The 26,726-nt window shown below is 60.2% G+C and overlaps 3 protein-coding genes across 4 annotated transcripts; 1 reads left to right on the plus strand and 2 right to left on the minus strand.

The window, feature by feature from the left end:
* Positions 1-4,133: 4,133 nt before the first annotated feature.
* PROCR (protein C receptor) lies at positions 4,134-6,371 on the minus strand. Its single transcript, XM_069024286.1, has 4 exons — positions 6,200-6,371; positions 5,857-6,093; positions 4,413-4,679; positions 4,134-4,331 (listed from the first exon to the last, which is right to left on the minus strand). Exons 1-4 carry the CDS (start codon positions 6,369-6,371, stop codon positions 4,219-4,221), a joined length of 789 nt encoding a protein of 262 aa, XP_068880387.1. The 3' UTR covers positions 4,134-4,218.
* A 2,309-nt stretch (positions 6,372-8,680) lies between these two features.
* PFKL (phosphofructokinase, liver type) lies at positions 8,681-15,047 on the plus strand. 2 transcript variants are annotated; one of them, XM_069024401.1, is made up of 22 exons: positions 8,681-8,797; positions 9,353-9,426; positions 9,518-9,595; positions 9,681-9,870; positions 10,042-10,207; positions 10,298-10,342; positions 10,428-10,536; positions 10,858-10,953; positions 11,033-11,125; positions 11,430-11,555; positions 11,643-11,707; positions 11,885-11,948; positions 12,035-12,181; positions 12,288-12,358; positions 12,446-12,533; positions 12,654-12,806; positions 12,945-13,109; positions 13,283-13,344; positions 13,675-13,786; positions 13,866-13,965; positions 14,070-14,175; positions 14,261-15,047. In XM_069024401.1, the coding sequence occupies exons 1-22, from the start codon at positions 8,713-8,715 to the stop codon at positions 14,406-14,408; spliced, it is 2,343 nt and encodes a 780-aa protein (XP_068880502.1). In that variant the 5' UTR covers positions 8,681-8,712; the 3' UTR covers positions 14,409-15,047. The 2 variants fall into 2 exon arrangements, with proteins under 2 accessions (XP_068880502.1, XP_068880501.1); XM_069024400.1 differs by having other exon boundaries at positions 12,446-12,806.
* A 3,397-nt stretch (positions 15,048-18,444) lies between these two features.
* On the minus strand, positions 18,445-24,501 carry CFAP410 (cilia and flagella associated protein 410). The gene is made up of 7 exons (XM_069024760.1): positions 24,367-24,501; positions 23,759-23,777; positions 23,133-23,179; positions 22,216-22,445; positions 21,033-21,204; positions 20,543-20,636; positions 18,445-19,369 (listed from the first exon to the last, which is right to left on the minus strand). The coding sequence occupies exons 1-7, from the start codon at positions 24,441-24,443 to the stop codon at positions 19,247-19,249; spliced, it is 762 nt and encodes a 253-aa protein (XP_068880861.1). The 5' UTR covers positions 24,444-24,501; the 3' UTR covers positions 18,445-19,246.
* Between the last annotated feature and the right edge of the window lie 2,225 nt (positions 24,502-26,726).

Consider the following 26,726-nt stretch of genomic DNA (forward strand, 5'->3'; position numbering starts at 1 on the left):
GGAAATGGTTTTCAGCACCTGCAGGAGCTGTGTGTGTTCCTTCAGGGTCTCAGCACAGGCTGGCTTTTAGATGTCATCACCTCCACCAGCGCTGCATTCCCACCCTTTGGCTGGATCCCTCCCGTCCCAGGGGAGGGGAAGGAGCAGATGGGATGAGGATTCCATAGCAGGTTGATGATGGGAGGGAGTACAGGGCTCAGATCCACATTTCCATCGTGCCCTGCAGCCTTGTCTGTGTCTTCTGTCCCTCCACAGCCTGGGCTGGCTGCACCCAGAGCCACATTCCCCATCCCAGACTGGAGGGTGACGTTTTGGGGCTGCTCCAAGGAGTGTCAGCCCTTGGTATGGGGGTCTTGGGAGGAGGGCTTTGCTCCCAATGGCTTCAGTCACACCAAAGGCTGCTCCCAACTCTGGGAAGTGGGTGGAAGTGTTCCTGAAGAGCCGTTTTTCCAGGGAGACTTCTCTGCAAGCGCAGTGCAAGCAAGCATAGGTTTTTCCACAGAAAAATCTTGTTTTTTCACCTCCTTATCTCTGTCGAACCTTTCTGCCCCAGGGCTGAGCAGTGGAGGAAGGAGGGGGAAGGGGCTGGTGCCAGGAGAAGGCTGCTCTGAGCACGCGTGGGTTTGGAGTGGGCGCCTCCGGCTGGGAAGGGAAGGTGAGGGGATGATTCCTCGCTGGAATCCTTCCTGTGATTCCCAGCCAGCAGCCCCCATCGCTGCTTGCCTGCACTGCAGGAGCTCCGGAGCGGTCCCCAGGGAGAGGGCAGCCCTCTGGGGCAGGGCAGAGGTGTGGGATGGGTGGTACCTGCTGCCTTCATCCTGCCTGCCCCGTATCCCTGCTCCTGGCCTGCAGCCAGCTCTCTCCTCCCGTTTCCTGCAGCTGACCTGGGAGGTGAGCAGGAAGGGGAGAGGGCAGCGCTGAGCACCGGCCACCCTGCGAGGAGGGAGTGGCCAGCACGGCCCTTCCCTGTGCTGGGAGGCTTTTCCAGGGAGCTGCTTGCTTCCATGAGGGAGCAGGAGGTTGCTAGGAAGCAGATCCCAACCTCCATCCCCAAAAAAAGCGGATCCCCTCACCCCAGTGCAGCCCCGGGGGTTAACATGTGTGTCCCAAAGGCAGGAATTAAAACATCTGGGGCTGTGACCTCCGGGAATTTGGAAGGACGGGGTTTGTTTAGTCCTGAAAAGCCACAATGACACCAGTGCAGGCTCCGAGTGCGTAAGAGGTGTTTACAGGGATAATTCCACTTCCTTCCAGATGGATCCCATCAGCCCCACGTTTTTTTCCCCCCTCCCACCCCAGCAGGCACCAGAGCCCATCACTGGTTTTGGGCAGCTCCTGGAGCCATCCAGCCCTTTGTCCTGGGGCACAGCGGCTCCCAAAGGACATGGATGGAGATGTCAACCTTCCAGAGGGAGATAATGTCCAAAAGGGAACAGGGTGACCTGCCCACCCCATCCAAGTTCCCCATGGCATGGGGGTGAAGGGCTGGTTCCTGGCACATGGGCATTGCCTCACTGGAACGAGGATCGAGGCTTGGGCATCTTATCTCAGCCCTTACCCAAGACAGCGATAGGGGAGCGGGCTGAGGGAAACCATGCATGGAAAACAAAGCCTTGCCCAGCAATCCCTGCAGATAGCCGGGATGGGACTTGGTTGAAGCTGCCAGAGGCTTCCTGCAGAACCCAAAAATCCTCCGAGGAGAAAATGAAAACCACCCCTCGCTGATGGGAGACACACTGGCTCCTGTCCCAAGCTGTGATCTGGGGTGGAAGAGTGGCCAAACTTGGGAAGGGATGAGCCACGAGTGTGGCTGCTGGCTGTCAGGAAGCTGCTCCGTGTCAGAGCAGTGGTGGAACAGGAGCCCAGCTCCCAGTTCTGGGGCAGCTGGGCCACGTGTCCCCACCTGCCACACCCAGCCAGGCTTTGGTAGCCCCGCCATGAGGCATTTGAGGGTTTTGGGGTGAGGAAGAGAAATGTTGGGGCAACAAATTGTGATGTTTGGGATGAGGAAGAGAAATTTTGAGGCTACGATGTGCTGGAGGTGGATGTTGCCACCAGAACCCCTCTGCTGTTGGCCAGCATGTCCAGGTCAGAGTTGGCCACCACCAGGGAGGTGCCTTGGGATGGAGGTGCCAGGTTTGGGGGTGTTGCCCATGGACACCGATGGAGGTGAGGCTGTTCCTCGGGGTCCTGCACTTTTGGGAGATCCTCACTGCCCCAGCCCCTCGTGGAAACTCGAGAGCAGCAGCAGAGTCAGCTCTGTTCTGGAGCGTTCTCCAGACACAGGGGGGCTTGAGGGCAGGAAAAGGGCTTTTCCAGAGCTGCTTGAGGTGGAGAAGCTCAGACTTGCTCCTCTGTCCAAAAGATGACACATTTCTGCAGCAAAAAGCAAAACAAGCTCTGCTGTTCCAGGCCTCCCCGCAGTGTCTCCCGCCTGGCTCTGTCCTGGGTGCCATCCCCGCTCCATCGCAGCCGTGGGGATCCCACAGCATCCACACTCACCCATCCCAGCTGGAGCAAGGAGCTGCACCCCAGGGAAGGGGGACTGGCAGTGGGAATCACTCCAGGTCTCGGGGACCAGGTAGCAGAGATGCCCCAAGTCCGAAAGCCGAAGCAGAGCCGGGAATGCAGCGGTTTCTCCCGGCTGGAAGGGATTGAATCCCTTTGTGGGAGCAAATGCAGCACGTGGGACCTTCAGCACTGCCCTGGTGTCCCCAGCACTGCCCTGGTGTCCCTGGGTGCCAGCAGCAGGGACACGGAGCGCTCGGCCCACAGCACAGCTCCTGCCAAGGGCGCTGCTTCGAGGGCCGAGCGATGACGTTCCCGTGCCTCATCCGTGTTGTTTTGGATTCTCTGGCCTCTCGGAGCCCGCCAAGGGTGGGGAGCGCCCTGGCCCCTGCCCCAGGAGCCTGGGGGTGGCTGGGGGCCAGGGTGATGAGATGTGGGCTTTGGAGACCTCCTCCTCCATCCCTCCAAGAGGACAACTCCTAAGGTCATCTTCCCATCCCTTGTGTCCCTTGTCTCTTTTCCCATCTTCCCTCATCCCACCCTGTCTTGCTCGCAGGGTGTTTAGAAAGGAAAGAGCTGGAAGCTAATCCAGGAAAACCTCTCTCCTGTGCTGTCCCCAGCCAGCTCCTGGCTCATCCCCAGCCCTTCCTGCCACCACAGGAGTGGAGAGGAGGAGGAGAGTTCAAAATCCCCTTCTGGGTGAAAGGGAAACGTGGCCAAGAGTTTCTTATCGATGCAATCAAAGTTTAAACAGTCAAAGAGTTTTTAGCTCAGATTTGGACTGTGGAAAAGCAAAACTGTCCCCTCACAGCTGTGTGTGCTTGACCTCAGCGCCTCACACCAAGCGAGAAAATGAAAAACGTTGGGAAAATTACTTAATTGAGCCAAACCAAAGCTGGAAGAAGGTTGGAGTGAGCTCAGGAGGTGCAAAACCCTCCTGAAAACACCACCAGCGTCTTTCCAGAGGCCTGGAAAACTTAGCACACAACCCAAGGTCTGGCACAGGGGCTGGCAACGTCAGCGAGCCCACCCAGCACCAGCAGCCGTGATCCAGGATGGATCCACAGCCAGCCCCACATCGGTGCTGCTGAGGGGAATGAGAGCAGCCAGAGGTGTGGTGGGAGCTGATGGGTGGTTTTATTACACAAGGTGTGACATCCTCCCTCCATCCCCACTGGAACAGGGATAAATGAGGGTTTAACAGCATCCTTTTAACCATTCCATGGCTGTTTCTCTGGCTGCTTTCCCCCCCATGTCCCTCCCCGCCATTTTTCCATCCGTGCCCAGTGTTTCTGTGTGGTCTCAGTGCATTGCCCGGCGTGGGGACCGTCCACAGGCCTGGGGGCTGCTGGAGGGGTCAGTGCAGCTGGGACAGGACTGGGAAGCCACTGGTGTCCTTGGGGAGCAAAGCCTGTGGCACTGGGGATGTGCATCCCTCAGGAGGGATGGCCTTGGTCCCTGCCTCCACGGGGGGATGATGGATCCATCCTCTGTCTCTATGCAGGAATGATGGATCCAGGCCCTGCCTCCCCAGGGTGATGGTGGATCCACGGAGAGTTGCTGGATCCTTGGCAAGATGATGGATCCATCCCCTGACTCCACGGGGAGATGATGGGTCTGTCCCCTGCCTCCACAGGGTAGTGATGGATGCACAGAAGATGACGGGTCCGTCCCCTCTGTCCATGGGGTGACATGGGCCAGCTGCCCACGCTAGCAGCTCCCTCCCGTGCACAGGAAGATGCCCAGGGCCATGCCCAGCAGGGCGAGGCTCCCCAGGACCAGCCCCAGCACCAGCGGAGCTCGCGATCGGCTGCTGACTTTTCCTGCAAGAGGCAAGAGGGACAGAGGTGACGACTGGGCCACGCCACCGCGTCCCTGTCCCCCACCCCGGCCCCACCACGGACCTGTCCTGGCGCTCTGAGCCTGCAGGATGCTGACACAGGTGGTGTTGAGGAAATACTGCAGGTCCTGGGTGGTTATGGGGTATTTCATCAGCTGTGCCTGGGCGAAGGCGGCCACCGGGAGCTCGCCGGGCCAGCGCCGCTCCCAGGTGGCGTTGGGGACGTGGAAGCTGAGGAACGCCGTCCTGTTGAGGGTCACCTCGTAGAAGCTCTGGGCTGTGCCGTTGGGGAAGAGGCGGCAGCCGAGGTGGCAGCACAGGTGCTGGGTGACTGCGGGGACAGAGGGAGGGGACAGGGTCACCACACTCCCACCCTCAGCGCCCCGTGGCCCTCACTGGGCACTGAGTTCGCACGGCCTCAGCCTCGCACCACCCAACCCTCCCGCAGCTTTGCTTCTCCTCGGTTTGGTCGTGGCAGTGACTTTTCCAGAGGCCGGGATTATTTTCCCTCCCTTATCTCTGCACAGCACAGCTCTGGTTTTACAGAGAGAGAGGGTTTGGGCACAGAGCTGCTCGTGGCTCTCGCGGATGGAGCACAGGGACACCGGCAGGGGCGGGGCGGGTCATGCCAGAGACCCCGCGGTGACACCGGGCTCCCCAAGGGTACAGGAGTGTGGGGCTGGGGGAAAGGAAAGGAAAGGAGAATAAAGGAAAGGAAAGGAGAAGGAAAGGAGAAGGAAAGGAGAAGGAAAGGAGAAGGAAAGGAAAGGAAAGGAAAGGAAAGGAAAGGAAAGGAAAGGAAAGGAAAGGAAAGGAAAGGAAAGGAAAGGAAAGGAAAGGAAAGGAAAGGAAAGGAAAGGAAAGGAAAGGAAAGGAAAGGAAAGGAAAGGAAAGGAAAGGAAAGGAAAGGAAAGGAAAGGAAAGGAAAGGAAAGGAAAGGAAAGGAAAGGAAAGGAAAGGAAAGGAGAAAGGAGAAGAAAGGAGAAGAAAGGAGAAGAAAGGAGAAGAAAGGAGAAGAAAGGAGAAAGGACACCCCGGGCAGGAGCAGCAGAGGTGACAGGGTTAATGGAGCGGAGCAGACAGGAGCACGAAGCTACCGCCAGCAGCGTCCCACCGCTCCCACAAGCTGCGGGATGCAGGCAGGGAGCAGCCAGAAAGTGAGCGGGATGCAGGCAGAGTGCAAGTGGGGTCCAGGTGGGATGCAGGCAGAGCACAGGCAGGGAGCAGGCAGGGTGCGGGTGGGATACAGGCCGGGAGCAGACAGGGTTCCTACACCTCCCCAGCCCTTTTCCTGAGGAGCAGCAACAGGTTGAGCATCATCCCGTTCCCAGGGTAAGAAATTCCCGGCTCCACAGAAGGGCTCCCTTTGCCCACAGAGTGGTTTTACACATGGCCATGTGCCCATCCCTTCGCCCGTCTGTCCCTGGAGAGCCACCCCCGTGCCCTGGCAGCGCGGGAGAGGCTCCCCTTCCCCGGGGACCCGCCCCTGTGCCCCGGGTACCACTCACAGTTGGTCGGTCTCTCCTTGTGGAAGAGCTTCACCAGCTGCCTGAAGTTCTGCAGGTAGTTGATCACGTCGTTCCGCCGCCGGGCCCAGGCGTCCGGAGGCTCCAGCGGGAGCACCTGGGTGACATTCTGCTCGTCCAGGAGGTGGCTGAGCTCCCCGTTCAGGCTGGCGTTCCCCCGGAACATGGCAGTGCCCCTGTAGACGCGGGTCAGCTGGAGCATGGTGAAGGCGAGCGGGGCTGCGGGAGACGCGGGACATCACCCACCGCCCGTCACCCGCCGTGAGCCCCGTGTGCCCCCAGGCCACCCCCAGCGTCCCCGACCACCGCCGCGTCCCTGCCTCACCCTCCTGCTCCGCCCCGCAGCCCAGGGCCCCGCAGAGCAGCAGCAGCAGCAGCAGCATCGTGGGGACGGGCACCGCGCTGGCGACGCGCTGGTGGCCCCACGGCTGGCCCGGCACGGAGTTCAGCGTGGGCACCGCGCTGGGGACGCGCTGGTGGCCCCACGGCTGGTCCATGGGATGTTAAAGAGGGCCGGGTAGGTGGGGCTGTGGGAGGAGGAGAGCGGGACTCCGGCCAGGTCTCTCCCATTTCCTTAACCCGAGCCACCCCGCACCCCTTCCCTGCCGGATATGCCGGGCCCCGCGGCGCCTGAGGATGCAGGATGAGGCTCCGAGCTCCCTCGGCACAGATGGAATTGGGCGAGCAGCCAGCACCTGACTCAGTTTCCCCATGCCTTGGCTGGGCAGAGCCCCGTGCCACTCCCCTGGGGGATGTGGGAGACCAGGGGGACACTGTGATGGGGACCATTCCCAGGGAATGGGGAGGATTGGAGGGAGCAGCCTCGCAGCACCGCGCTGCACCCACCTGGTGTGGAGAGGGCACCCAGCAGCAACAAGAGCTCCCCCCCTGGAAAGGGATGACACTCTGGGTAGCTGAGCTGGGCAGTAGGGGTGAGAAATCCATGGCAGGGCTTCCTCCACAGGTTTGTTTTTTAATTACACTTAAAATAATTATAAATTTAAAATTTTAAAATGCGAAATTTCTAATAAAAGCTCCAGCTTGTCTCATTGGCAGAGCATGGCACAGCCTGGGGTGGCAAATAATGGCATCCCACAGCCTGCTATGGCATTGAATACTGTCATGGAATGGTTTGGGTGGGAAGAGACCTGAAAGCTCATCTCATTCCACCCCTCCCGTGGGCAGGGACACCTTCCACTGTCCCAGGCTGCTCCAAGCCCTGTCCAGCCTGGCCTTGGACACTTCCAGGGATGGGAACAACTTCTCTGGGCACGCTGTGCCAGGGCCTCCCCCCCCTCACAGGGAACCATTCCTTCCCAATATCCCATCTAACCTTGTCCTCTGGCACTTTGAAGCCATTCCCCTCTGTCCAGGCCATTGTAAACAGTCCTTCTCCAGCTTCCTTGTTGGCTCCTTCAGGCCCTGCAAGGCCACAATGAGGTCACCCCAAAGCTTCTCCTCTCCAGGCTGAACAATCCCAGCTCTCCCAGCCTTTCCTCCCAGCAGAGCTGCTCCATCCCTCTGCTCATCCTGGTGCCTCCTCTGGCCTCTCTCCAGCAGCTCCACGTCCTCCCTGTGCTGGGCCCCAGGGCTGGGGCAGCTCTGCAGGTGGGGTCTCACCTGAGGGGGCAGAGGGGCAGAATCCCAACCCCTTTCCTGCTGCCCTCGCTGGGGATCAGCCCAGCACAGGGGGGGTTCTGGGATGGGCCATGGCCAGCCCTCACCAGCTGCACCCCCAAGTCCTTCTCCAGGGGCTGCTCCATGTGCTCATCCCCAGCCTGGATTGATCCCGGGAGTTGCCCCGACCCAGGGGCAGTACCAGCACTTGGTGCTCTTAAACCTCATGAGATTCCCAGGGGTCACTTCTGGAGCTCTGGATGGCCCCTCCAGGGAGTGCCACTGCACCCTCAGCCTGGTGGCACCTGCAAACCTGCTGAGGGTGCCTCGAGCCCTCTGGCTGTGGCAGTGATGCCGATATTGAATAGCACTGGTCCCACTGCAGACCCCTGGGACACCACTGGGCACTGATGGCCATCGGGAGTGGCCCTGAGCCACTGCCCCTCTGGATGTGACCATCCAGCCAACAGTCCAGCCATCTAACAGTCCATCCACGGAATCCAGCTCTCTCCAATGCAGAGAGAAGGATGTTGGGTGGGATTGTGTCCAGGCTTGATAGAAATCCGGATAAATGACATCCGTAACCCCTCCCTTGTGCACTGAGGGAGTCACCCCATCAGAGGCGGCCAGGGGGCTGGTCAGGCAGGACTTGCCCTTGGTGCAGCCGTGCTGGCTGTCCCAAATCACCTCCTGTCCTCAGCAGAGCTTCCAGGAGGGTCTGCCCGCTGATCTTCCCAGGCACAGAGGGGAGGCTGACGGGCCGGTAGGTCCGGTTCCCAGGCTCCTCCTTTCCTCCCTTTTTAAAGATGGGGACAAGGACTCCTTCTTTTCCCAGTCACCTGGGACTTGACCGGACAGCCAGGACCTTTCAAATATCCTTGCGAGCGGCTGTCCAGCTCCATCAGCCAATTCCTCCAGGACTCTGGGATGGACCTCACGCAGGATGGCGCGCTCCGGGATGGCGGGGCATGTGCCCACTGTCCGGCACGACATGGCGCACCATGTCGCGACACGGCGCGACGCGTCACCCGGTCTGTCGCGCCGCCGCGGCGGTCGGGGCGTGTCCCGAGGCGTGTCCCTGTGGTCCGTGCGTGTCCCGGGGCGTGTCCCCGCGGTCCGTGCGTGTCCCGGGGCGTGTCCCGGGGCGTGTCCCCGCGGTCCGTGCGTGTCCCGGGGCGTGTCCCGGGGCGTGTCCGCGGCGCCGGTGCCGGGAGCGCAGCGATGGCGGCGGCGGAGCTGGAGCGGCTGCGGATGGCGGGGGCCGGGATGGCCATCGCCGTCCTCACCAGCGGCGGCGACGCGCAAGGTGCGCCCGGCGGGGCGGGGCGGGGGGCTCGGCCGGGCCCGCGGCCTCCCCGCGTGTCCGTGCCCGCGACCGCGACCCCCGGGGCCGGAGTCCGCGGCCCGCGCTCGTCCCCGGGGCGGGCGGATGGGGACCCCCCTCCCGTGTGCCCCACACCCGCGCCGCTGCCCCGTCCCCGCCACCCTCGGGCCGTCGCCGTGGGAGGGCAGGGCCCCCACGGGGGGAGCCCCACGGAGGGGGTGTGTCCGTCCCTGTCCCCGTCGCCGTTCCCCCCCCCCCCCCCTCCGCCCCGCCCGGGATAAGCAACTCGCTCCCGGGCAGTTTCTCGTCCCCAGGCCCAGCTGTGCGCTGAGTTTCCTCGGTCTCAGCCCACGTGGCTCCCCGCCCACTCAAGGGGACACCTCAGGGTCACCTATAGGATCCCATTCCCTGTGGGGTGCAGGGTGCCATGAGGTTCCCCCTGCTCGAGGGGACACCTCAGGGTCACCTATAGGATCCCATCCCGTGGGGGGCTCAGGATCCCATGGGAATACTCCAGCTCACATATCACTTTTCCAGGCATGAACGCCGCCGTCCGCGCCGTCACCCGCATGGGGATATACGTGGGAGCCAAAGTCTTCCTCATCTATGAGGTTGGGGTACCCCCTGCTCCGCATCATGGTTGGGGGGATCCACCCCCCTGTGCCGGGGTACCCCTCACCTCTACCCTCTGTTTCTACGCAGGGCTACGAGGGGCTGGTGGAGGGGGGTGACAACATCAAACAAGCCAACTGGCTCAGCGTCTCCAACATCATCCAGCTGGTGAGGTTCACCACGGGGCCGTGGGACCCCAGATCCCAGCCCCCCAAAAGCACGTGACGAGCCACGTGCCCCGTTCTGTCCCCAGGGCGGGACGGTGATCGGCAGCGCCCGCTGCAAGGCCTTCACCACACGTGCGGGCCGGCTCCGGGCCGCCCGCAACCTGGTGGAGCACGGCATCACCAACCTGTGCGTCATCGGCGGCGACGGCAGCCTCACCGGCGCTGACATCTTCCGCTCCGAATGGGCTGGGCTGCTGGAGGAGCTGGTCCGAGACGGTGGGTGAGCCCCTCCCAGCCCCAGGGGTGTAAATGGAGGTGTTTGAGGGTGGGTGAGGTCCGGAGGGTCACCCCGGTGCTGTGACCCCAAGGAGGGCTGGGCTCCGGCCCCACGATGGTGGGGACGTGAGTGCCCTGAAATAACCGGTGTGGTGGCTGTGACCCCCCCAGGGCAGATCAGCGAGGAGGTGGCGCGGGAGAACTGCCGCCTGAACATCGTGGGGCTGGTGGGCTCCATCGACAACGACTTCTGCGGCACCGACATGACCATCGGCACCGACTCGGCGCTGCACCGCATCATGGAGGTCATCGACGCCATCACCACCACGGCGCAGAGGTGAGCGGGACGGGGCTGCGGGCTGGGGGCTGCACCGCCCCGGCCATCGCACCCACCCACCTCCTTCTCTTCCCACCCGTGTCCTTGCAGCCACCAGCGGACGTTCGTGCTGGAGGTGATGGGTCGCCACTGCGGGTAAGCTCCCGTGGGTGGGGACGCCCATGGGTGGGACGGGATGCCGCGTTTCGGGGTCAGTGCTCCCACCGCCGTGTCCCCCCAGGTACCTGGCGCTGGTGTCCGGCTTGGCCTCGGGCGCCGACTGGCTCTTCATCCCTGAATCCCCTCCGGAGGACGGCTGGGAGGACCTCATGTGCGAGAGGCTCGGGGAGGTGAGGGGGGGTTCCTAGCATCCCATCCCCTGTTCCCCCCCGAGGAGTCCCCGCAGGGGCCCGGGCTGAGCCCTGCAGCCGGTGCCCGGCCCCTGCGAAGCTTCGGGAGCTGCCGCCATTGTCCCTGTGAACCGGGGCACTCAGCCGAGCGCAAATCCAGCCCTCGCGTGCCAGGGGCAGCGCTGGCTCGGGGGCTCGGCTGCCTGTGACCTGAGCCACCCCCGGGGCAGCACGGATGGCGGGGAGGGGAGGGTGCTCACACATGGCCCACGGTGAGTTCTGGCTGAGCCGTGGTGGCCCTTTGTCCTCCCCTCGTGCCAGACACGCAGCCGGGGCTCGCGGCTCAACATCATCATCATCGCCGAGGGCGCCATCGACCGCAGCGGCAAACCCATCTCCTCCAACTACGTGAAGGACGTGAGTGACCGCCCTGGCACTTCCCTGGCACCCACGGACACTGGCAGGTCCCCAACGTGATGTCCCCTCTTCCCCACAGCTGGTGGTGCAACGCCTGGGCTTCGACACGCGGGTCACCGTCCTCGGCCACGTGCAGCGCGGAGGGACCCCGTCCGCCTTTGACCGCGTGCTGGTAGGTCCAGGGGAGGACACGGAGAGGGGGAAGCCTGCTCCTGCCATCCCTGTGCCCAAAGGAAAGGATTTGCCAGCCAGGGTGAGGCTCGGATGGGCTCGGCCTCGCTGTGCTGGGCAGAGCTGTGCACCCATTTCTCCTCATTTACTCCAAATTTCATGGATTTTTAAATAAAACCGTCGGCTTTCCAGCAGTGAATCAGCAGCCACATGGTTTCCAAGCCTGTGGGAGGGAGCATCCCTGAGCATCCCACCCAGCTGGCACTGGTGGCCCCAGTGTCACAGGTGCCCCTGTCCCTTTGCAGAGCAGCAAGATGGGGATGGAGGCGGTGATGGCACTGCTGGAGGCCACGCCGGACACCCCGGCCTGCGTGGTCAGCCTCTCTGGGAACCAGTCAGTGCGGCTGCCACTCATGGAGTGTGTCCAGGTGGTGAGTACCAGGGAATTTGGGTAGGGGTCCCCATCCTCTCTCTGTGCATTTGGGTGTCACAGTGCTGCATCTTTCTCCTGGCCCAAGACAAAGGATGTGCAGAAGGCCATGGATGAGAAGAGGTTTGAGGAGGCCATCCAACTCCGTGGAAGGTGAGGAGCAAAGACCAGGACTTGGGGAGACATCCCTCTTGGATGGGGGCTTCTCCTTGTGGGGAAGCTGTTGGCTCCTGCAGCCAGAAGGATGTCCCCAGTCACACCCCAGGGGCACTGGGGAGACTCCCCCTTCTCCCAGACATGCCTTGGGGACGTGTCACCGTGTCCTTGCAGGAGCTTTGAGAACAACTGGAACATCTACAAGCTGCTGGCACACCAGAAGCCAGCTCAGGAGAAGGTGAGGGGTGATGGGGAGCAGCAGGGCACACCATGGCCGCCTTGGGGACACACAGGGATGTGCTGTTCCCATCCCTGTCTCCATAGAGCCCCTTCAGCATGGCCATCCTGAACGTGGGAGCGCCAGCCGCCGGCATGAACGCTGCCGTGCGCTCGGCCGTGCGCATCAGCATCTGCCAGGGACACACCATCTACGTGGTGAGCGACGGCTTCGAGGGCCTGGCCAAGGGGCAGGTAAGGGGACAGTGAGCCTGGGATTGTCCCAGGGGATGGGGCTGGGCTTGAAGGGTGGCGGGGGGGGGGGCTCTTCCAACCCCTAACCCGGCGCTGGTGCCCGCAGGTCCGCGAGGTGGGCTGGCACGACGTGGCGGGATGGCTGGGCCGCGGCGGCTCCATGCTGGGCACCAAGCGGTGAGTGCGGCCCTGGGGAGAGGGGCTTAGGGGAGAGGTGCTCCCACCATCCTCACCCCACCGTCTGCACCCCCTTCCCCACCACAGGACGCTGCCCAAGACCTGCATGGAGAAAATTGTGGAGAACGTGCGCAAATTCAACATCCAGGGGCTGCTGGTCATCGGGGGCTTTGAGGTGCGGCAGAATCCTCGGTTCAGTGGGGGCCGGGGTGGCTGTGGGCGTCCCAAAGGAATCTCTCTGGGATGTGGATCCGGCTGCAGGGCCAGCATTTCCCAATCCCTCGGCCGCTTGCAGGCGTACGAGGGGGTGCTGCAGCTGGTGGAGGCGCGCGGGCAGTACGAGGAGCTCTGCATCGTTATGTGCGTCATCCCTGCCACCATCAGCAACAACGTGCCCGGCACCGACTTCAGCCTGGGCTCCGACACGGCCGTCAACGCCGCCATGGAGGTGAGGGACACGGACGGGGACAGCTCATGGGGCCACCCCGCTCCACCACCTTCCATCGTGGCCTGGAGTGGCCGATGGCCCATGCCGGGGAAGCAAAGGTGGCTTGCCCTGGTGTGACCTCCCCTGCTTTGGGCACAGAGCTGCGACCGCATCAAGCAGTCGGCGTCGGGCACCAAGCGTCGCGTGTTCATCGTGGAGACCATGGGGGGCTACTGCGGGTACCTGTCCACAGTCACCGGCATCGCCGTGGGCGCCGACGCCGCCTACGTCTATGAAGACCCCTTCACTATCCACGACTTAAAGGTGAGTGGGCAGGAGCGGCTCTCTGGCTGAAATGAGAAGGAAAATTGGGGAAAGGAGGGCTCCAGAGCAGGGCAGGAGCTGTGGGAGCACGGCCATGCCGTGCAGATGCTGGGTGGATGTCAGGACCGGAGGGCTGCGGGATGGCTGCCGGCATCCTGGTGTTCATCTTGCAGGCCAACGTGGAGCACTTGACCGACAAAATGAAGACAGATATCCAGAGAGGGCTGGTGCTGCGGTGAGTTGGGGGCCCTTGGGGACAGTCACTGCAAACCCCAGCCCCGTGGCAGGGAGCAAGGCCAGAGCTGAGCCCTTCCCATGGCCAGAGAGGGTTCCTGGGCACGGTGAGGTTTGGCACAGTGGGCACACGCTTGCCGTGGGGATGCTGGATGCTTCCGCTGCTGTCTCCACCCCAGCCCCAGGGTCCTCCAGGGGACACAGGCTGGAGCTCTGGGCCTCAGGGAGAAAAAACAGCACAAAAAAGGCATTATGGGAAACAAAGGAGGACAATGCCCTGGGGATGCTGGAGGAAGGAGCAGCCCCCCAAGCCCTTCCCTCTGCCCCCCAGCAACGAGAAGTGCCACGAGCACTACACCACTGAGTTCCTCTACAACCTGTACTCCTCGGAGGGCAAAGGCATCTTCGACTGCAGGATCAACGTCCTGGGCCACCTCCAGCAGGTACAGGGGATGGGGTGACATGGGCCACACTGGCCCTGAGAGCTGGGCAGGCCTGACATCCCCATTTCTTTGTCCCCAGGGGGGAGCCCCAACCCCCTTTGACCGGAACTACGGGACCAAGCTGGGAGTGAAGGCGGTGCTGTGGATGTCAGAGAAGCTGCAGCAAGTCTACAGCAAGGGTGAGCCGAGGGCTGGGGTTCCCACGGAGGGTGGGGGAGGCTGGTGGCTGCTGCTCCAGGCTTCCAGGCTTGGCCCCCAGTGAGGTGGGGTTTCCCCCTCCCAGGGCGTGTGTTTGCCAACTCTGGAGACACTGCCTGTGTGATCGGGCTGCGGAAGAAGGTGGTGGCCTTCAGCCCCGTGACGGAGCTCAAGAAAGTCACGGATTTTGAGTAAGTCCCCATGCCCCAGCGGTTCACCATCTCCCAGGGAAACCTTCCCGGGGTGTCCCCTCTAGAGCCGTGTCCCCCTGCACAGGCACAGGCTGCCCCAGGAGCAGTGGTGGCTGAACCTGCGGCTGATGCTGAAGATGCTCGCCAACTACCAGATCAGCCTCACCGAGTACATCTCGGGGCAGATGGAGCACGTCACCCGCCGCACCCTCAGCATCGAGAAGGGCTTCTAGTCCCACAGCCTGACCCATAGCCCCCGCCGTGTCCTCTCCGTGCCCACATGCTGCTGGGGGAGCACTGTGTCCCCTCTGTTCTCAGTAGCCCTGTAGCTTTGCCATCGACCCCTTACAGCAGGCAGAGCCTGGTGCTGGCTCCCAGAATGGCACAATCCTGCCCCGAATCACTGCTGCAGGGTCTGGTCCCTGTGCGGATGCAGAAAAGTTGCTTGAGCCAGCCGCGCAGCCCAGACCCTTAATCTTCCCTTAATAGTTTATTATTATTTAATGATGGGGTATTTTGAGTCCTTATTTAGCGGCTTGACCGCCTGAGCCAACTGCTGCTGCTTGTAGTCGCCTGCCCCACGTGCAGGAGGGGAGTGAGAAGGATGCAGAGCCATCCCGGAGCGGGTCGGAGCTGGTTCCGGGGGCTTCTGGGTGCCCCTGAGCCCTGGTGAAGCTCCATCCCCCGTGGGGGTCTCGAGGGCTGAGCACGGGGGTCCTGGCGAGCCCCTGTCCCCTTGCATGACGCTTGGCTGCGACTGTCACCGCGTGGCCGCGGGCGCCGTGTCTGTCACCTCACCGCTGCTCCGTGACCCCCGGATCCCGCACCGCCCGCGGCGCTGCTCCTCTCCTCTAGAGATAAAACCTGCTGGAGCCAAACCTGCCTCCTGGAGTGGTCATTGCAGGGGGGGATGGGCGGCAGGATGAGGGCGGGGTGGGGGGACAAGTAAAGCCTGATGGTTTTCCCAAGCCGGGTTAATGCCGGGCCAAGAAGTTTCCTGGTTTTGTACATCCTCAAAGCCTGGGAGAGTGGGACCACAGGCGGCTTCTGCTCCCTGAACGGGTCGTGGTGAGTGCAAGGTCGGCATCCTTTCGCAATTGCTTTGCGATTCCAGAGAAATATCACTCGGTTCCCACCTTCAAGGGAAGCACCCAAATGCTTTAGGGTGGTGCTGTGCTTGTTTGTGAGGCAGTTTCTCAGGGCGCTGGCCAAGCGTGCCGGCCTGGCCGAGCTCCGCGCGCTCGGGCTGCGCCAGACGGTCACAGGGAGCCCCTTTCCCAGGCCATGTCCCTCCTGGGGCTGTCGGCTGACGGCTTCAGCCTCCGGGCCAGTGCCAGCAGCAGGATGCATCACAGTCTTTGGGGTCAAACATGCCGTTATTTTGTCCTCCCCATGGAGCTGTCCCCAAGTGAAAGCTCCCCCTGACCAGCCCCCTGGCCGCCTCTGATGGGGTGACTCCCTCAGTGCACAAGGGAGGGGTTACGGATGTCATTTATCCGGATTTCAAGCCTGGACACAATCCCACCCAACATCCTTCTCTCTGCATTGGAGAGAGCTGGATTCCGTGGATGGACTGTTAGATGGCTGGACTGTTGGCTGGATGGTCACATCCAGAGGGGCAGTGGCTCAGGGCCACTCCCGATGGCCATCAGTGCCCAGTGGTGTCCCAGGGGTCTGCAGTGGGACCAGTGCTATTCAATATCGGCATCACTGCCACAGCCAGAGGGCTCGAGGCACCCTCAGCAGGTTTGCAGGTGCCACCAGGCTGAGGGTGCAGTGGCACTCCCTGGAGGGGCCATCCAGAGCTCCAGAAGTGACCCCTGGGAATCTCATGAGGTTTAAGAGCACCAAGTGCTGGTGCTGCCCCTGGGTCGGGGCAACTCCCGGGATCAATCCAGGCTGGGGATGAGCACATGGAGCAGCCCCTGGAGAAGGACTTGGGGGTGCAGCTGGTGAGGGCTGGCCATGGCCCATCCCAGAACCCCCCCTGTGCTGGGCTGATCCCCAGCGAGGGCAGCAGGAAAGGGGTTGGGATTCTGCCCCTGTGCTCCCTCAGGTGAGACCCCACCTGCAGAGCTGCCCCAGCCCTGGGGCCCAGCACAGGGAGGACGTGGAGCTGCTGGAGAGAGGCCAGAGGAGGCACCAGGATGAGCAGAGGGATGGAGTAGCTCTGCTGGGAGGAAAGGCTGGGAGAGCTGGGATTGTTCAGCCTGGAGAGGAGAAGCTTTGGGGTGACCTCACTGTGGCCTTGCAGGGCCTGAAGGAGCCAACAAGGAAGCTGGAGAAGGACTTTGGACAAGGGTGTGGAGTGACAAGCCAAGGGGAAATTACTTCCCACTGCTGCAGGGTTAGATGGGATATTGGGAAGAAATTCTCAGCAGTGAGGACAGAGAGACCCTGGCACAGGGTGCCCAGAGCAGCTGTGGCTGCCCCTGGATCCCTGGAAGTGTCCAAGGCCAGGCTGGACGGGACTTGGAGCAGCCTGGGACAGTGGAAGGTGTCCCTGCCCATGGCAGGGGTGGAATGAGATGAGCTTTCAGGTCTCTTCCCACCCAAAATCATTCTATGATCCCATGATTTATTTCAGTGCTTTTCCCCTAACTGGACACATTTTAGGCTCTGGAGGAAGATGGTAACTATTGTTTCTTCCCTGGATCCCTGAAACAGCAGACCTTGATGATGGAGGCAGCATTGCTGCTCTTGAATGAGTATCTGCTCTGGAGACCCCAGGCAGAGACCTGGCTTCTCCTGGAGCTCCATTTCCTGGGTGGGATTGGGCTCTTCCACTATCTCACGTGCCACTCCACTTTGGGGGGGCCCCAGCCCACTCCTTCCCTCCCTCCCTGCCTCAGCCACGGGCCTCACACCTGCCTCACCATCAGCTCTCAGAGTCCCTGAGGATGGTTTGAAGGGAAGTGGCTCTGTAGGGCCGCTGGCATTTTCCACAGCTGGGAATCATCTGCGTTCACCGCTCAATATTCCCGGCTGAGGCAGGGCAGGGTGAGAGCAGGTCACATGGAAAATCTGTCGGCAGCACAGCTCTGCAGCAGCCAGGTTTAGGGTGTGAATGGGGACAGGGGTGCCCCCAGGCTCAGACCAGCTGCACATTGAGGGACAGGAGTCACTGCAGCCCTCATACCTCATTTCCACCAAAAAAAGTACCCGGAGGGCCAAATTCCTGGGAGAAAATGGACAGGCACTTGCATTCCCAGGATGAGCAGGAGGGGATGTGACTGTGCTCCCAGACTTCCTGGCACATCCAGCCCACCCTGAAAAGAGGGCAGAGCAAACCTCCAGGAGCATCCTGCAGCACAAGGCAGGCTGTCAGGGCCTGGAGGGGCCGGGCTCCCCCCAGGGTTTGCTGGGATGCTGCAAGGAGCAGTTTGGAGCTCCAAGGGCAATACCAGCAGCAGCCAAGGATGACGAGCACAGCACGTAGGCAGCGAGCCTATTTCTCCAGAAATTGAGTCAATGTGGCCTCAAGGGCACAGTGATTGCTCCACCAGCCCCATGACCAACAAGTCCCGATGGACGCTTCCTTTGATCACTTGCATCCCAGAAAAGCTGGGGGGTCCAGCTCACCCCAACAACAGCTCCCCTGCTCCTTGACAAGGACAGGCCAGGGGCCTGGGAGAAGACTTGCACTCAGCAGGGTGAGTCTCCCAGGCCCTGGCTGTCAAAGGAAGTCTGGGACATCATAAATCACACAACTGCAGCTGGGTTTAACACAGAAGGCAAGAACGAAGGTCATTCAAGGAGTTAGAGGCATCAGCAAATCTCCCCCCAAGTGACAAGGTTCAAACTGTGTCCCTTCCCACCAAGGTCAGGCAAACAGGCTTGTGGACACAGGGCTGTCACCATCCCTGAGGAGCATTCCTTCCTGGCAGCACGGCCACTGCACAAACAAGGACAGGGGGGCCATGGAAAGGCCACATCGCCCGTGCAGCGCTGGGAGGCACGGAGGGCTCGTGTCCTGTATCTCGGGGCCATCGTCCTGCCCAGGTGGCTCTGCACTGAGCTTTCCTCACCACCTCTTTTGCTCCTTGCCTTTGCTGTGGTTGCCAGAAGGTTCCCAGACAGCCCAGTGCTCCTGCAAAGCAGCGCTGAGAGGAGGCTCACCGTTCCAGAGGCGCAGTGAAGCGGGAAGGCGCAGGGCTCCCAGCCCTCCTCCTGCTCCGCAGGGCTCACAATGCACTCCCTGAACCAGAGGTAATGGAGCAGTGCCCCCAGCCAGGCCTTTGCTGAACTCCAGCCACCACTTACACGGCCTTGAGGGATAATTGGGTTTATTTGGTATGTCACAACAGTTTAGTTTGTATTTAACAGCTCTGTAAAACTTGGTAAATGCAGTTTTATCAGTTAAAGAGCAACAGCCACCCCTGATGCCTGTGCAAAGCAGGCAGCAACGCTCAGGGCATTTTAACTGGGATGTTTCCTTAAGCTGCTCTAATGCCTGCAGGGAACGTTGGGGTGAGAGGACAGCTGAGCTTTCAGCACCTGGGAGTCATTTCTGGTTCACTTAGGCTGCTCCGAGCTTTCCTTTGGGCTGCCTGACCACGACAGCAGGTGCTGTGTGCACCGGCAAGGACCTGAGGAAGTCAGCCAGGAGCTGGAAGATAAATTAATAACCGGCCATTGACCTTCACCACCTGCACCAGACAGTTCTTGGTGACGATCTCAGGAAATGCCTCCCTGTCAGACTTCACCAAAGCAAATCTCTGTGGTACAGAGTGCCCTCAGAGGTGCTGTGCTGAGGGTCAGAGGCCTACCTTCCCAGCCATCAGCAGGCTCTGCTCCCCCACGGATCACACAGCACCTCTGGCTGCAGCCTTGTTCCCTTCTGCTCGGCTGATCTGCCTGCAGCTCCCATCCAAGAGCCGCAGCCACACAGGATACAGTGCCAGAGCCTGCTGCACAGCAGGAGATCTCCAGAGAAGGAGCATCCCATCCCAGCCCCTCGCACGGGAAGCAGAGCAGGGAGCACCGAGGCTTTGGCTGCAGCCAGGGATTTGTGGGCAGGACAGCGCTGGGGGCTGGGGCTCCAGGGAGGCTGGAATGGGGGTGGGCGTTGTCACTCTTCCTGCAACTCCTTCTGGAAGGCCTGGAGCCTCCTCGCCACGGTCTGCTGGATGATCTCCAGCCCCTCTGCGTCCAGTTCCTTCATGAGAAGCAGGATGGCATTCAGGACATTGTTCTGTCGGGACAAGACAGACACTGCTTTGCACCAGCCAGCCAGGACAAGAACACTCGATTTTCCCTGCTCTTTCTAGGAACTCCTCCACCACCACCACGACCACCGCTGGCAGCAGTTTGGAACAGCCACCTGCAGCCACGGGAGCGGGACTAACAGCCGAGCCCTCGGGGCAAACACAGGCAGAGGCTGCATGTGGCACGTGACGAGGCTGGAATGCAGGACAAACCCATCCGCCCAGTCCTGCGGGCTGCCCACACGCCTCTGGCTGCCGGCCACGCTCCAGCCTGGCTTCTGTAAGGAAAGGCACATTCAGGAGCTGCCGCCCTCGCTCCCCAGCCTGTGTAGGGTGGGAAAGGACAGAAGCCCTCTGCTCTGAGGAATGAGCAGAGCTCGTGCTCTCTGCAAGGGACCCTTGAAGGTCCCCAGCCCTGTTGCCACCACAGGACCACTGCCAACACCGGGCCGTGGTTCTGTCAAACCATGTCTTGAAGAACTCCAGGGAGAGATTCCACAGCCTAAGTAACTGTCCTTCTAGGGAGAATCTTTTGCCCAACATCCAACCTGAACCTCTCCAGCTGCAATGGGGGGCCATTTCCCCCTTTTTTAATGGTCAGAGGCTGTGGTGCTGCTGTAGGCAGCTAAGGCAGAGTGAGGCACTGTGGGTTAGATCTTGCTCTGCTGATTGATGCGATGGCACCGAGTCCAGCACTCAGCAATTCCCAGCTAATCACCAAAATCCAGGTTCATCCAAGGCTACATGATAGAGGGGGCTGAGCAACCACCTAAGCTTCCTTTTCAGCAGAGCCTTCCCAAGGTTTGACCCTCCTCCTGCTAAAGAAACACTTCCTAATGTCCAGTCTGAACCTCCCCTGGCACAGCTTTGAACCTTTCTCATGTCTCCTATTGCTGGATCCCAGGTAGAAGAGCTCAGCACCTCCCTCCCCACATCCCCTCCTCAGGAAGTTGCAGAGGGAGATGAGGTCACCCCTCAGCCTCCTTCTCTCCAAATCAGACAAACTCAGAGCCCTCAGCTGCTCCTGGACATCTTTTCCAGCCCCGGCATCAGCTCTGTTCCCCTCCTCTGGGGGTCATCCAAGGTTCTTCATATCCTTCAATGCTGGGGCTCAGCCCCACATACAAGGAAAAGCAATTTGGTCTTTAAAAGATACTCACTCTCTTCTTGTGGCTGCAATCTGTCTCTTGAGGGGAAAAGGAGGAATATTTATCCCTGGGAACAAGCTTCATATCAAGCTCCTCCTGAGTTTTGCTAAAAAAAGGGAGGAAAAGCAAATGTTATTATGACCGGCTAGGAGAACCTTCCTCTGCCAGGCCAATCCTTCCTCATCACAGGCAACCATGCAAGGAATAAATATCCAGCTAGAGGACTCCAGGAAATGGACTGGAGCTCCCAGATGAGAGAAGATCCATCCCTGACTGCACATGCAGCTGGTGAGCTCGAGTCACCCCCCACAGCAGAACCTGTTTGGCAGACGCAGAAGCAGCCCCAGCAGTGCCACTGAACCAGCACAGCTCCACTGCAGTAACCAGAACAGGCCTGCACCGGCTGCAGGCCTGACCCCTGCAATGTCAGGGTCCTTTCCTGCTACACGAGCTCAGCCCAGAAACGCAGAAACAGAAGCACTGGCAGCTCCCCAGCCCTCACTTTGTCTCCTCCAGGCTGCAGCTGAGCAGCTCGCTCTGGGGCTCCGTCGTGGCTCCGGCAGCGCTGCATGTGGAGGATTGGGACCAGCCGTTCTCCACGCTCCTCCGGGCCGGGGGGGCCGTGATCTCCACGCCATCCACCAGGGCCTGCGACAGCTCTTCCTCTGTCACAGCTGCAAAGGCCACAACAAACACCTGCTGCTATGAACTGCAGCAGCCCAGGGGAAGAGCATCTCTAACAGGGCAGTTGTGCTGCTGCAGAGCTGTTCCCAAGGGGTTTGGTCCAAAAATTGTCTGGCATTTTGCTTTCGCCCTCCTCCTGCAGTGAAACCTGTGCAGGAGAATGCTGGAAGCAATCACCAGCCTCTCAAAGTGAGAAGGGTATCAGGGAGGGATGCAAACATGCTTTGCTGTTTTTTGTCTCTGGAGAAGGCTCCAAAAGCCACCAAATTGCTGCTACTGGATGGGGAAAAAAAACCAGAGCAGCTTTTCTACAGCAGCAGATGCAGTTATAGAACCTTTGTCTGGCCACAGCAAAGAGAGAGCACTAAAAACCACTAATTAGTGGTATGGTCTGAGCTATAATGAGGCACTCATTCCTGCTACAGTGGGGAAGGGATTGGGGAGGGGAAGGGGAAGGGGAAGGGGAAGGGGAAGGGGAAGGGGAAGGGGAAGGGGAAGGGGAAGGGGGAAGGGAAAGGGGAAGGGGGAAGGGAAGGGGAAGGGGAAGGGGAAGGGGAAGGGGAAGGGGAAGGGGAAGGGGAAGGGGAAGGGAAAGGGGAAGGGGGAAGGGAAGGGGAAGGGGAAGGGGAAGGGGAAGGGGAAGGGGAAGGGGAAAGGGGAAAGGGGAAAGGGGAAGGGGGAAGGGGGAAGGGGAAGGGAGAAGGGGAAGGGGAAGGGGAAGGGGAAGGGGGAAGGGGAAGGGGAAGGGGAAGGGGAAAGGGGAAAGGGGAAAGGGGAAAGGGGAAAGGGGAAGGGGAAAGGGGAAAGGGGAAAGAGGAAAGAGGAAAGGGAAGGGAGATGGGAAAGGAGAAGAGAAAGGAGAAGACAAAGAGAGAAAACAGCTTAGAAGCACTAAATCTAACCAACCCCTAACACCTCCTTGACTCTAGGAAAACTCAAAGGACGGCTTTGAGAGGAGCCAACACATCCCCATTTTCCTGCTGCAGGTGACCAAAGCCCACCCTGGTTGTCGAGCTTCTGCAGGCTGGGCAGGTTGCGCAGCACAGTCATGCGGTAGCGGTGGGGGTCGGGCCCGCAGCAGGGGTTCTCTGCCAGCCACAGCACCCGCAGCCGTGGCAGGGCCTTCAGGTAGAACAGCTCATCCAGGCTCGTGATGTTGTTCTTCCTCAGGTACAGCTCGCTCAGGTTCTGGCACTGGTGCAGTGGCTCGAGGTCCGAGATGCCGTTCACGCTGTGGAGACACGGTCAGAGCCCATCGCGCCCTTGCTGCCCCAGCCAGCAGGGAGCACAGCACTTCCCTCTCCTGCAACTGCCTCACCCCAGCCTCACCCCAGCCTCACCCCAGCCCGTGGCTTGTGGCATTTCATCTTTGTCAACAGAGGGAAGAATTGGAAGGGCCATCGCTCCGCTCTGCTGAGGATGACAAAGAGCTTCTGCTCCCCCCAAACCTGCCCCCTTTTCTCCTCAGACCCACCCAAGGAGAACCCATGTAAGATTCCCAAGTTAAAAGGCTCGGATTTGCAGGGCGTTGGCTCCATGGGATCCCCAGGATAAGTGAAAGTTGGGTGCATTATGGAAAGGAGAAGCTCAAAGAAATGCATGAAATATTTCAACAAGCATTTTGGAAACAGGCCACATACAGAGGCCAAGAAGATCCCTGTCCAAACTGTGGAATAGAACTTCAGGAGCAACAATCCTAAGGGATTTTATGACTTGTCAAAACAGGGAGTATTTTCTCAAGGAGCACAGGGAATGGTGCAGAGGAGCTACTGAGGACTAATCATTTCTGTATCCCTGCTGCTTGAGAAATGGGGCATGAAGGCAGCTCACACACACAACCCCAGCAATGTGGGAAGAAACCATCCCCAGGAAAAGGTGAATTCCTTGCCCTCTCCAAAGCTGGCAAACTGGCATTCACCTGAACGTGATCACCTCGATGTTGGGCAAATCCCGGCATATGGATATCTGGGCAGGAAGAGACAGAAACAACAAGTTGGCACTCGTGGGGGAAAATACAAATAAACCCAATTGAAATCACAAAAAGCACCATCAGGAATTTGGGTTTGCTTCAGTCTAACCCAAGCTTAACAGCACCAGAGATTTTCTGACACAGCAAGTGCAGCGTCAGCAGCTCCTCCAGCCTCTGCTCAGGAGTGGAAGTGCAGATACCAGCCAGCGTCACATTGTTCTTCTGCTCCAGCAACTCTGCAGCCTCCACACGCAGGAAAGGCTCCCTCCCACCCCTGCCAGCCCTTCCCTAGCAACAGAACCTCATCCAAAATCACCACAGTGGTAGGACTCGGGGTCCTGCTCTCCAGGGCTTCATGCTGGGCCTTGGAGAGAAATTTTCCAATGTGGAAACAGAAGCAATCCCTTTTTTTTTTATCGTGTGAGACGCTAATCAACCCTGAAAAGCCCTGCAGCTCACAGGCAATGGGCCAACCCAAAGCCAGGCCCTCCCCCGTGCCCTGCCAACCCCATCGCCTCCATGGCGTCCCCACTCCGGCTGCGGGCCCAGCCTCCTCTGGCTCCTCCAGTACTTACATCTGTCAGGTGGCTGCCCCTGCAAGAGGAGAGGGGGGTCAGGGAGAGCACAGCAGGGCTGAGCCTCCCCCTGCACCCCCCCCAGCCGGGGTCACAGCCCCAGCCCCCAGCCTGGCCCCACCAAACAGCTCCGGCACAGTGTGTCACGGGCCTTGTTGTGCCTCCCCTTCTCCAGCCCTGCCCGTTCTCCCTCACCCGGCCCTACCTGACCCCCCTCACCCAGCGCTGCCTGTTCCCCACTCCTGCCTGTCTGCCCTTCCCCAGCCCTGTCCCGCCTCTCCATCCCTGCCTGACACCCAGCCCCAGCCCTTCCTGCCCTCCCTCCATCCTTGCCTCCCCTTCCCAGCCCCGTCTGAACCCCCCTCTCCATCTCTGCCTGTGTCCCCAGCCTCAGCCCTGCCTGCCACCCCTCATCCATCCCTGCCCGTCCTCTCTCCTGATCCCTGCCTGTGCCCCCACCCCCAGGCCTGCCTGTCCCCTCTCCATCCCCGCCCTCCCTCCATCACTGTCCTCTCAGCCTCATCCGAGCCTGTCCTCCTTCGTCACCCCTGCCTGTACCCCCCTCAGTCCCTGTCCCCCGGCCCGTCCCTGCTTGTCCCCGCGCCCACCAGCAGTTGAGGCGGCGGACGCCGTCGAGCGCGGCCGCCTTGGCCTGTGCCAGCACGGCCGCCCGGCTCAGCCTCATGCCGGGCCGGCCCGGGCCGCGCCGCGGCTGCAGGGGCGGGACCCGCGGCCTCAGGCCCCGCCCGGCCGGGGCGGCTCCGCAGCTCCGGGGCTGGATTCGCCTTGTCCCCTCCCCTCCGCGGGCCGGGCCCCGCCACAGCCCCCGGGCCCCGGCACAGCCCTCGGGCCCCGGCACAGCCCCCGGGCCCCGCCGCAGCCCCCGGGCCCCGCCGCGTCCCGGCCCGCCCCGCCCCGCCCGCCCGAGCGCCGCTGCGCAACGGGCGCGGGTTGAAGTGTTTATTCGTATTTACGGATAAATCTTATCAGTCGTTTAATTATATCTTATTAGAGAATGGTTTGTACACAGAGCTACGCCTTTGTGGGTGTATATTTATGTGAAGGGATCCTCATGGAATCGTGGAATGGTTTGGGTTGGATGGGACCTCAAAGCCCATCTCATCCCACCCCCTGCCATGGGCAAGGACACCTTCCACTATCCCAGGTTGCTCCAAGCAACCTCCAGGGATCCAGGGGCAGCCACAGCTCCCCTGGGCACCCTGTGCCAGGGCCTCACCTCCCTCACAGGGAAAATTTTTTTTTCCCCCTTAATATCTAATCTAAACCTACTCCTTCAGTTTGAACCCATTTCCCCTTGGAATAACACATAATGAGTGTGTAATTTTATATCTGACTTCACACATATACTCCCATATACCCCTGTATGTATGTATATATGTATGTATGAAGTGTGCATAAATAAAATATGTTTAAATTTTCTGTAATAAATGTATCATTTGTGGCTTCTCACCCATCCCTGCCTGCTCCCCATCCACATCCCTGGCCCCCTCTCTCCTCAGTTAGTTCCTAAACATTCCAACAGGTGATAGTTCAGCCCTTGAAAAATATGTTTCGTACAAATAAGAGTTAATGACTCTCTCAAGAATGACTAATACAGCACTACAGTTTCTTACTCCTCTTATCCCATGGGGCAATAAGAAAACTAACACTCACCTTTGAACCAGCCTTTGGAGACAAGTGGTGTAGGACTCGTTTTTACAGAGCCTAAGTCCTTCAGGAATCCTCTCCTGGACTGCTGGGCTTCTACACCACCATCTGATGTGGTGTAGGAAAACCTCCAGTTTGTATCTCCAGGGGTGTAACAGCAGCAGGTGGTTGAATGGGAGAGCTGGAATAAAAAGGTCTGGAGAAGCGGTGTGTCCAAAAAAAAAAAGGATTAATGCAGTGCTTCCCAGCGTTTTTCTGTGTGTTTCCACCTTATTCAGCAACAGAAACAACTGTAGGGTGGGGGTTGGGTGTTCCGTGTTTGGTTGTGTGGGTGTTTGGGTGCTGCTGCAAAAGGAAGGGTTCAGGTGTGTGGACAGGACACTTAGGGACATAGTTTACAAAATCAGAATCATTACAGCTGGAAAACACCTCCAAGATCATCGCACCCAGCCTGTGACCGATCCCCACCTTGTCACCCAGCCCAGGTCACTGAGTGCTATGTTCAGGCATTCCTTGGACACCTGCTGGGATGAGGACTCCAAACCTCCCTGGGCAGCCCCTTCCAAGGCCTGACCACCCTTTCTGTGAAGAAATTCCTCCTTGATATCCCACCTGAACCTTCCCTGGCACATCTTGAGGCCATTTCCCCTTGTCCTGTCCCTGTTCCCTGGGAGCAGAGCCCAACCCCCCCGGCTGCCCCCTCCTGTCAGGGAGTTGTGCAGAGCCACAGGGTCCCTCCCCCCTGAGCCTCCTTTGCTCCAGCCTGAGCCCTTTTCCCAGCTCCCTCAGCCACTCCTGGCACTTCAGACACATCTTCAGTTCTGTTCCCTTCTCTGGACTCACTCCAGCCCCTCAATGTCATTCCTGGACGGAGGGGCCCAGAACTGGACACAGCTCTTGAGGAGCCTCAGCAGTGCCAGCACAGGGGACAGGCACAACCCTGGGCCTGCTGGACACACTCTTCCTGCTACGGGCCAGTGGCGAACATGGTGGTGCCAGGTTAATGGTTGGACTCGATGTTAGAGGGCTTTTCCAGCCTCAATGCTTCCACGATTCTATGAAACATGTGGAAGTGAACCCTTGTTTGTGGTGATGGTGATGGCCTTGTGTGGGAAGTGAGGGGTGGCACTGAACTGCCTTCCCTCCTGATTGCCACGCTTCTGGATAAGGGAAGGGCCGAGGGATGCGTTTATTGGGATCAATGGGCGTGCACTTTTCAGGAAAAATGTGGGATAAGCGGGTTAGGCAGATAATCCCACTGCACTTCCCTCTCTGTCTCAGCACTTAGCTGCCATCACTC

Source organism: Aphelocoma coerulescens, chromosome 9, assembly GCF_041296385.1.
Source record: "Aphelocoma coerulescens isolate FSJ_1873_10779 chromosome 9, UR_Acoe_1.0, whole genome shotgun sequence".
Taxonomy (NCBI): Eukaryota; Metazoa; Chordata; class Aves; order Passeriformes; family Corvidae; genus Aphelocoma; species Aphelocoma coerulescens.